The following is a 9,855-nucleotide window of genomic DNA, read 5'->3' on the forward strand; positions in this document are numbered from 1 at the left end:
AGAGGGACTGTTGTTCACTGTGCCCGGGTGAACACCAAGGGGAGCAGTGCCATGGCAGGGCCCTCAGTTCCATACTGCAGATGACACTCCAGCCCCAGCCCACAGTGTCACCCCAACCACGTGAACCCCAAATGTCCCCCTTGCAATTCAAGCAGACAGCACATCCCAAACTGCTACAATTTATTGGACAACAGTTGAGTCATAAAGGGCTCCAAACTGTACAATTGTAAAAAACAGCGCCGCATGTATGCTTCATGTGCTAGATGCAGTTTTCCTCCGCTTCAGCCGTGCTCTCCAGTCCTCTGGCAGCGCTTCGAAGTTGGCGTTCCTCTCCGCCATGCCACTGCAGGGACAAAGTAGGGTATCAGCACTCATGCGGTGCAAAGGGACACTCTCTCCACCACTCTCTTCCCCAGCCAGAGACTCCAGATCACACTCCCTGCCTCTAAGGAGGATGAGAAGATGGCTCTTGACAGCAGTGCTCCGTGACAAAGCTCCTGTGTCCATACCTGAGCAGCTGTTGCTGCTTCCACTCTTCAATGCGCCTCTGCGCCGTTGTCTCCCGGTCCTCCTCACTGGAGCTGGAGTTCTCCTCCTCATCGAGTTCCCGCTGGATGCTCTGCCACTTCTTCACCAGTGATGGCATCTTTGTTTTGCCCTTCTTGCTCTGCAAAGGAATTAAACGGGCTGCAGTTAGGCACATCATCAAGACAGCAGACACACAAGCAACATAACAGCCCAGGAGCATCCTCCTACCTTCTCCTTCCTCCCCTTCCTTGGCTTTTCAGGTTTATCTGGCGGCGGTGGTGCTTTGGGTGTGGGAGGTGGAGGTGTCGGGGGTGGAGGTGGGGGAGGTGGATGCTCAGCAGTGCTGGTGGCAGGCAGGGAGCCGCGTGCCGGGGCTGGTGGCACAGCAGCAAGGCCAGCAGGCACGGCGCACTCAGAGTAGCTCATGACAGATGGTGCAGCGGGTGCTGTCACACCCAAGTAGCCGGGCTGTATGGCCATGCTGGACGGCTGGGGGACAGCATGTCCTGGCGGCAGGCGGAGGTTGGCACGGCTCTGCATGTCACCCTGCAGGCGCTGGCGTGGCCTCAGGGAGGTGAGGGGCACAGGCGAAGGCTGGTACTTGCTAGCGGCCATCAAGGGCTGGCTGTAGATAACAGGGCAGCTGCCGATGGTGGCCGTTCGCTGCATCAGCTCCGGGTTCATCTCTGTAGCTTTCCGTTTCTGGGGCTTGGCAGAAAGTAGCAGGGCAGGGCTGGGTTCAGCAGCGCCCTGCAATGGAAAGCACTGGGCTGAGAACTCAGACAGCACTTATACAGTCCGATGGGATTGTGGCTTCCTAGCTGGAGACACCAAGCAAGGCCTAGCTTTGCTCACCTGGTTCCTGCCGACAGCTGGGCGCGGGAGAGGCTTGAGCAGAGCATCTTCCTCCGTCCCCGGGGCAGGCGGCTCCTCGCCCCCCTCGTCTTCCATCTCCACTTCCTGGATCTCGCCGTCTTCTCCAGGAGGTGGTGGGGGCGGCGGCGGCGGTGGTGAGTCAGGTGGAGGCGGAGGTGGCGGAGGCATTTCCAAAGGCAAGGGAGGTTGGAGGACCGGGACAGAGGACTGAAGCAGAGTCCAAAATGGAGTGAGCGGCATGAGAGACGTAGCAGGGACTTGGCCTGAGAAGGATTCTTTACAAAGGGAGCCTGAAGAATACATAGTGACACAGGCTTGAAAACCCAGGCTACTGACCACGCTGCCGCTCCGCTGCCAGCACGGGTGCGTGCTGCCTCTTTCCAAGGCCCTGCCGCCGAACAGGGAAGCTCACCTAAAGCTACCGCCACCACTGCATGGACGGGGACCCGCTCCCAGGGCTGGGAGTGCCACACCAAAATCCCCCCTCCTCTTCCTATCCCCACACCATACCTGTTGAACTCTCAGTGGCATCGGTGGGATGCTCTCCTTTCTCTTTGGGAGGTGGTTTGGGAGGATCGTCAGCTTTTCTGTCGGCACTCTGCTGTCCTTCGTCTTCATCCTCTCCGTCGGGGAACTCCCACTGCGACTCTCCTGAGTGCTCGTTAACATAGAAATAGCGCCTATGCTCCCTAAATCACAAGAAAGAAAACGAAGCTTTACATTCCCTTCCCACACAGCGACACGCCAAGGCAGGCCTGCCCACGACAGCAGTGTGCTCTCGCAGGGAAGACCCTCTGCAGCTGGGCTGCTGCTCCCAAACACGACAAACAACTTTGAGGATAGAGGCAGGAGAGGCCCAAGCCAGCTTGTTCCAAGCTAGCGGCCCCGCTGGCTCCGTGAGCACTGCCCCGAGCCCCCTGCTCCGAGGGAGGGGAGGGCTGAGAGCGGGCCAGTGTGCAGCAGAGCCACGTCGCACTAGCACCGGGACTTTGAGCCGCCACCTCGGCTTAAAGTTGCCCCTCCAAGAAGGGGCACCAGGGAACAGCCCAGTGAGAAGCGGCTGCCCCCCAACCCCGCGGTGCGTGGAGGTCGCTTTTATGATACTCTTGGTGTCAAACATACAGTGAATGCTAGAGAGAGGGAGCAGATCTGGGAGCTGAAAAACAAAAGAGCAAAGATTTCAAATAAAGGAAAATTAATTGAGAAAGCCAAATAGACAAAGAAATGTTTGGGTCTGACCTGCTGGCAGGAGACAGAAATCTTGTTCTTCATTCCGGCGATGAGTTGAAGTTTGTCCTTTGTCAGAGCTGTTGGTCAGAAGAGGTGATCCAGAGATCCTGCAAAGTTCACAGAGCTCTCGCATGCGCGACCCCCCAGGCCCGCCCAACGCAGCAGCGCTTTACACTCATGAGAGTGCCACCAGCTCTGTCCAAACAGTGGATCGGCTCCGTCTCAAAGCACTGAGCGCTCGCTCTGCATTTCTCCCATTTGGCGGCCGGCTCAAACTCTGAAAGTGCCGCGAGTTGCTCTGCCTGCCCAGCACTGCTAATGGAGTCTCCGAGAGGGACGGCGCCGCGTCGTCAGGTGGTGATGGTCACAAATCATGTCTGAGATGTCAGAGATGAAAGGTGAGAAAGGTAGAAGAGGGCGTACCTGTCCCAGTGGCAGGACCAGCCTTTAGGGGTGGCGTTTATTTCGTATTGTTTTAGCTGTTCGGCTGCATCTTGAAGTTTGCGTTTGAGGTAGTTTCCATTGAGAGCACCTTCTCGCCAGTCTGCAATGCGGGTCTAGAGGGGCAAGAACCGGGGGGGAAGCCGTTGAGGAAGGGGCTGCCAGCAGCCCCAGGGACGGGACTCGAGGTCTGGGAGAAGCTCCCTTATGGCATAGGACTCGGGGGGGCCGGGAGGAGGAGCCCGCCTCTGCGCAAAGCCATGCTCGCACCCCACCGAGGATGGGCCCTGCGGCGCCGGAGCCACGAGCTTCGCGCAGCGCTCGAGCGGCGCACAGCGGGATCCGCTTGGAGACGGAAGGCCGGAGCGAGGGGCGAAGGCTCGGTTACCTCTGTCTGCAACAGCAACATGTGGAAGTTGGAGATAGATTGTCTGTTGATGCCCAGGAACTCCAATTTACTAGTCAGAGTGTTTGCGAGCTCTCCGATCTGAAACTGCCAGGGAGAAAGGGGGAAGAGTCAGCAGCCACGCTTGGGCACTGTTGCCGAGCTGCTGTGCCTACTCCGGGACGTCCCTGGGGTCCTACTGCAGTCCCACGATGAGGAAGCATGCTCTGCTCCTGTGCTGGTCGCTCCCCTCCACCCAGCCCGCTCCCTCCCGCAGCCTCTACTGCTTCCTGGGAACCATTCCCTACTCCTAGTCGCAGCTCCCGGCTCCAAATCAGCCAAAGGCCCTGGCGTCACAGCAGAGCAAACAGATTGCTAAATAATCAAATACTTTAAGTGCTTCCCAAAGGAAATGGGGCAGGATGCGTTTTTCAGCCTTTGTAAATTGCTGCTTTCCAGAGGGTGCCAAGAAAGGCACCAGCTCTAGATTTACTCCTGAGCTGAGGCAGCATATACATTACAATCCAGCCCACAGTGAGCACAGCTCAACCCCAGCACCCCATGGGAAGCTCTATGAAGGGATGTGCCCCGGGGGAGCAATCTGAAGGCAAGGGTTGAGCTGGGAAGCAAAGAGCGCAGCAGAGATGCCTCCAGGGGACATCACAATTGTTTCAAGGAGGACTCTGAAACCATTTCATTTTCCATCGTTCTTCAGAAGAGACCTTGGAAAGTTCCCAAAGCCAACAACAGGACCAGGCTGATGAGCCATGCTAAAGGAGCCCAAGGCAGGGAAACAAATTCCCACATTGCAGTCCCTATGGAGAAGGCAGGAAGATCCCAAATCAGGGGATGGCTCCGCAGCACAGGATTTCCTACAAACCAGGCTGAAAAGAAGCACCCCGAACCGACGAAGCGAACGGAACAAGTTACCCAAGGAGCTGGCATTCCTCCAACAGCGCTAAAGGGATCCTGCACGTGAAATCACCACGCTACGGCACACAGTCCATCACACAGAGCACCTCCAGCACCAGAAGAAAAGGTGACAGCAAATGTGATACTTTAACAGGCTTCCAGCAGCCGGCTGGGACGCAGCAGCCAATGAGAACAATCCTTGCCACAGGCTTTGTTTTTTTTTTTATCATAAATTAGAAAACTACAAAAGCCTCATGTATATGCTATGCTGGAGGAAGTTTTGTGCAGAGAACGTCACATCACACCTCAAAACTCTGCTAGAAGTTTTTCTGACAGAGGTTAAATGTGGCACGAGGATGTTAAAGCCCTTTCAACTGTAAAAATGTTTAAATTAGGCAGAGTTAATTGTGAGTTTTCTCAGCAGAACTTTTCCAAGGGGGTTATACTGTAAGCCAATGACTCCTCGTTCACAAACAATTTGGCAAAAGGAGGGCAACCTGCTAACGAAGCAGATCCCAGTAGCGAGCAACTGAGGAACAAAGGGAACAGGTTGCAGAGGACAAATATGGAGATCCCCCCTGCCCTCCTGCATAATCATCAGAGGAGTCTGAAGCTCTGTGTCTAAGTATTATGACTCAGGAATCAAAGTATTACTAAAGTTGGATGAGACCTCTAAAGATCATCAAGTCCAACCAATCAATCCATCCCCATCAAGCCCATTAACCACGTCCCTCAGTGCCACAAGTTCACATTTCTTAAACGCGTCCAGGAAGGGGCTCTGGGAATTGTTTGGCTGCTTAGAAAAATAGACTGAGCCTCAGAAAGGAAAATATCAGAGCAACGAATCCCCAGTTAGCATCCAGCAGCCCATCACTGCTTTATAAAATAAAAGCTAAGCACGGGACAGGAGGACCAGCAATGGCAGCCTCCAGACACAGAGTGCTTATGGAGAAGAAGTCTTCAGCCTGGAAACTGATGGGATACATAAGAAAGAACACTTCAAGACGATTACAGTGACAATGTAAGACAAAAGTCTTTGCTCTCTCTTTTGTGGCAAGATCTGGGGGTCACTCTTTGTGCCTCCATCCCCCTTTTTTTCTCTTTTGAAAAGGCTCTTTCAAGCCTTTGCTGCTGGCTTCTGCTGGTAACAGGGCATGAGGCTACAGAGATGCTGGCCTGCACAGCTGTTTGCCACAAGTTGAGCTGGCCCCAGTGTCCTCTTCAGGACCCCAGGACCTGCTGCCATTCCGACCGTACAATGGAAGACATCACACATCTGCACAGATCCATACCTTTAGATCCTGCTCCTCCTCTTCTATTTTTGGTGTTGCTTGTGCTTTGACTTTTTCCTGGGGCTCCTCAGACTCTGTCTCTTTGTCTGAAGGCCCATCAGCTGCTTCCATGCTCACAGCTGCAGGAGAAAAAACAAGAGGTGAGCCTGTTTGCCACAGTGCTGCCCATGCTCCTCATACCACACTGGGGAGCCAAAGCCAGGGGCCTCTTTCCTACAAGAAAAGGCTGAAATTAAAAGCAGAGAGGGTTGCAGCCCCTGTATGTCAGGTGGTCAGTATCCTTCTAGAAAAAACACACAACTCAGTGAATGGCAGCTGCCACAACACAAGCAATGAGGAAGAGGAACAAAGAAGAAATGCTGAGCGCCAGCAGCCAAGTGACATCGTTGAACTCCTGCAACTTAATTATTTATTAAAAAGAAATATCAGGCAGTAGAAGATTGAGACAATTATCAAAGCAGATCACAGAGCTCCCAAAAGCTGTCAAGATGATAAGGTTTTATTTGGACTACATCACAGGACAGCAGCAACTCAGTACCTGTGCACATGCCAGGGAAGAAGTTTTGCAAAGAAATCCAACCAGAACCAGTGTTAAAAAAAAAAAAAAAAAAAAAAAAAAAAAAAAATCACACTCCCGGTGCATCCTGGCGTTTAGCTTCCTTTGCTACCCCACAGCAGCAGGGTGCAGGTTAAACTAACAGCTTCCTGTTCCCTAGACGCCAAGTGGGAAAACTGCAGCGCTGCAGGAGAGTTGGTTCTGGGCACCATCTGCTCTGAACCTGTGAGGCAAGAGGAAAGACCCTCCAGCCAAATCCTCTCTCCAAGGGCAAACACCACCACTGACCATCACACCTCAGGGTCACAGCAGCCCCTAGTTGGGCTCATACTGATTCCTGCTTCAGCAGAACACAACCTGCTACAGGCTCGAGGTGCTTCTACACCTGTTTCTGTGCTGTTCCCCCAGATGTAGCAACAGAACTGGTGCCTGTTACGGAGATCTGCTCTGGAGGGTCCGGAAGTGCTGGGGAGCCTCCATCAGAGTGCAAACTGTAGCAGAACATTAACAGCCACGAGCACACCATCTCCAGTAGGCTACAAGTTTATACAATACTCTGCAACACCTGTCTAATACAGGTCTCAGAATGACCACGGCTCAGCAATTTCTTGCTACATAGAGAGCTAAGGGGAGTGTGAGCAACCCCACTACTGCTCAGGCATTGAACTCAATGCACCTTGCACAGCACAGTTCTTGCAGGAAGGAGGTGCTTCTCACAGCAAGGCTCAGTCTCACATTTTCTACACAGTAAATGCAGAGCAGATGGCTCTTGGGGGCACCTGAGCTGCATGAAATGTAGCTGCTGTTATGCAGGGATGAAGAAACAGAACTTAAGAAGTAAAGTAACAGCTCTTAACATATCACTGCTAGTATTTATAACATCCTGACAAAAGCTGCAGGGCATGAAGCCGAAGTTATGCTTTTGCATTCTCTTTTCTACTAACACATTAAGTGTTAGCACACTCCTAATTACTTTATTCATAGGTTAAAGGACAAGATTTGGCAGAGCAGCAGCTTCTCCCCAGAACTCCCACTGGCAGCTGGGCTGTGCATGACACCATTGCCAGCCACCCCTTTGCCCTGTCACCTACCTCACCTCCTGGCTCCACCGTACACCGCAGGCAAGCCCCATCTTCGGGGAGGAGAAGCCCTGGCAGGAGAGGGCTGCAGCATTTCCGAACACCCGCTCCTCCCTCCGAAGGGAGCCTTTCAAATTACCTGCTTCTCCCGCCTCTGGGCTCTCCCGGCCCGTTTTGCTGGAGCCTCGACTAGCAGAATCAGGGCTGGCAGCTCCCGCAAACAGTTTCCATTTCCCCCGCTTTGAGGCCAGTCTGCGGGTTGCATCCTGCGAGGCTGACTGGCTCCCATCAGAGAGCGGGCTGGAGCCTGAAACGCTGCCATCTCCTTCCTCTAAAGCACGCAGCTCTGCCTGTGGAGACACGAGATGGTGAGCAGCACTTCAGGGATCCCAACTGCCCCCAGTATGTGTCACACATATAACAAGAACAACTCTAATCAGAATGTGGCATAAAGGGAAGCGAACAGGAAGCAACAGCTCTAGAACTGCCAGCAAAGCATCTGTGTGAAGCTGTACTATCAGCTGCCAGCTCCATGAGCAGCACAGGACACAAGCAGCACCCCTCACAAAAGACTCAGAATGGGAAGGGAGCAGCTACTACTAATGTCTGGTTTACTTATTGCTAGCTGTTCTTTCATTTTTCTGTACCAAATTACCTTCTTTCTCTCCAGCACTATCTCCAGCTCAAGCGTGTCTTGCTCTTCCTCCTCCTCCCCGCTCTCCCCCGACTGCACTACACTGCACAGCTCCTCCTGCAGTGTGTCCTCCAGGGGATCCTTGCCCGTCTTGGGCTCTTCAGATGCAGCTGACATCTCCTCCGTTTTCACCTCCTCTTCTGGGGGCGGCTCAACTTCCTCTTTGCAAATCACCTTTCTCCTCCAGCGCTCCTCTTCCTCCTTCACCACATCTGGCACAAGTGGTGCCAGGAGGGCCGCAGCCACCCCTTTCTTCTCCTCTTCGCTGCTGGAGAGCGCCTGCACTCCTTCATTTACTTCCTGTGGGGTTTGAGTGCTGTGTCAGTGGCTCCATACGCCCCCAGACTCAAGTGGGAGCTCAGGAGCAGAGCAGAGCAGAATGCTTGCTACTTGGCTACCCAAACTCACCTTCTTCACCTCCCGCTTAGCCCCGGGTCTGGCAGCACTTACTGGACCTGTTTTCTCCTGTACCAAGGACTCAGCAGCTGCTGCAAAGCTCCCATTGGTGCCCGCTGCCGTACAGCTGAGGAGGAAAACAAGTGAATGGTCAGCACAGAGATGCAGCCTCTTCTCTCCCTCTTTCTCTCCTAGCCTGGATGCGCTCTCACCTGGCCTGGTAGTGCTGCAAGCCCTGCACCTGGGCTGCCAAATACTGCGGCAGCTCCCAAGTCACCTCATTGCTCTGCGTGTTCCAGTAGTAGTAGCAGCCGGTGTTTTCATCCCACACCTCCTGCCAGTCACCCATCTCCAGTTCTCCCACTGTCAGGGAATGAGGACAAGCAGGTCACTCACAGGACCAACACCCCTACACTGTGTATAAGTCATCCCATGCGGTGCTCACCTCCTGCCAGCGAGCACTGCGTGTCATACTGCCACTCGGGGGCCACGGCCGCATCCGTGCCGTTGGGGGCGGTGATGCCCGTGGCCGTGCCAGACTCCTTGGGCTCCGGGCGGGGCGGGGTGGGAGGCGGGGCAGCGGCAGCGGGGGTGGACTCGGCTGGCTGCGGGGGGGCCGTGATGGCATCAATCTCCTTGAAAAATAAGCACAATCAGGGAGCGTGAGGGAGAGCTAAACGGCGCGGTGCTAGAAGGAAGGCGGGAAGCTCCGCGTTTACCGCCAGGAAGTTGGCCAGCGTGCTGTCGATATCTGTCGAATTGTTTCCGTTGGCACCGGCGGGGCGTGTCGGCTTTTCGGCGCCTTCCCCCTCTTCATCGTCGCTGTCGGCGTAGGCGCCCAGCAGGCACAGCCCACCTGGCAGCGGGGGTACCCTCAGTCGGGCAGGGAGGCCTATCCGAGCCCTCCCGGCGCCGTCGGAGGGGAGGAACGGTCCCTACCTGTGGGTTTGACGGCGGCGGACGCGGGAGGCGGCGGGTTGGGAGCGCTGCGGGGCGGCTCCGGCACCGCCTCGGCTTCATCTGCGGAAGGAAAAGGGAACGAGTCCGACGAGGGCCCCGAAATCGACGAGAGAAGGGCAGGGGGGTGAAAGGCGGGGGGAGCCGCCCCGGCCCACGACCGCAGCCCCGCTCGGAGGCCGCGCCAGGCCTCGCCCCGCCAACAAAGCGGCCCCTCCTTTACCCGGCTCCGAACCCGACTCCGTCCCTTCCGCCGCTTGCCCCGAGGGCCCCGCGTCCTCGCGGCGCGGCCCCGGCGGGGAGAGCTGCAGGATGGGCCGGCGGCCCGGCGCGCTGCGGGACTTCTTCCCCATGGCGGCGGCGGCGCGGAGGGAAACGGCCGCGCGGAGGGGAGCGGCGACGGCACTGTGCGTCACGCCGTGTGACGTCACCACGGCGCCTCGCGCCACGACGCCGCTGGGGGCGGTATTCCCGCCCCGCGCGTATGGAAGCCGAGGTAGAGCCTGTCC

The 9,855-nt window shown here is 55.7% G+C and overlaps 1 protein-coding gene across 2 annotated transcripts; it reads right to left on the reverse strand.

The window, feature by feature from the left end:
• Window positions 1-163: 163 nt before the first annotated feature.
• Window positions 164-9,785, reverse strand: FNBP4 (formin binding protein 4). 2 transcript variants are annotated; one of them, XM_085226008.1, is made up of 17 exons: window positions 9,570-9,785; window positions 9,329-9,409; window positions 9,109-9,245; window positions 8,835-9,024; window positions 8,602-8,752; window positions 8,402-8,516; window positions 7,955-8,293; window positions 7,439-7,649; window positions 5,665-5,783; window positions 3,464-3,568; window positions 3,058-3,191; window positions 2,644-2,741; window positions 1,915-2,093; window positions 1,384-1,611; window positions 757-1,278; window positions 510-667; window positions 164-343 (listed from the first exon to the last, which is right to left on the reverse strand). In XM_085226008.1, exons 1-17 carry the CDS (start codon window positions 9,697-9,699, stop codon window positions 253-255), a joined length of 2,988 nt encoding a protein of 995 aa, XP_085082134.1. In that variant the 5' UTR covers window positions 9,700-9,785; the 3' UTR covers window positions 164-252. The 2 variants fall into 2 exon arrangements, with proteins under 2 accessions (XP_085082134.1, XP_085082135.1); XM_085226009.1 differs by lacking the exon at window positions 2,644-2,741 and having other exon boundaries at window positions 1,384-1,694; window positions 9,570-9,783.
• Window positions 9,786-9,855: the final 70 nt, after the last annotated feature.

Source organism: Meleagris gallopavo, chromosome 5, assembly GCF_905368555.1.
Source record: "Meleagris gallopavo chromosome 5, MGAL_WU_HG_1.1, whole genome shotgun sequence".
Taxonomy (NCBI): domain Eukaryota; kingdom Metazoa; phylum Chordata; class Aves; order Galliformes; family Phasianidae; genus Meleagris; species Meleagris gallopavo.

Bases quoted from the DNA above. Each gene is read 5' to 3' on its own strand.
- FNBP4 (XM_085226008.1), bottom strand. From the start codon at position 9,699: ATGGGGAAGAAGTCCCGCAGCGCGCCGGGCCGCCGGCCCATCCTGCAG. The intron at 8,753-8,834 runs GTGAGCACCGCA...ATTCCCTGACAG, and splicing joins GCAGTGCTCGCTGGCAGGAG to TGGGAGAACTGGAGATGGGT. The intron at 7,650-7,954 runs GTAATTTGGTAC...GTGTCTCCACAG, and splicing joins TAGTGCTGGAGAGAAAGAAG to GCAGAGCTGCGTGCTTTAGA.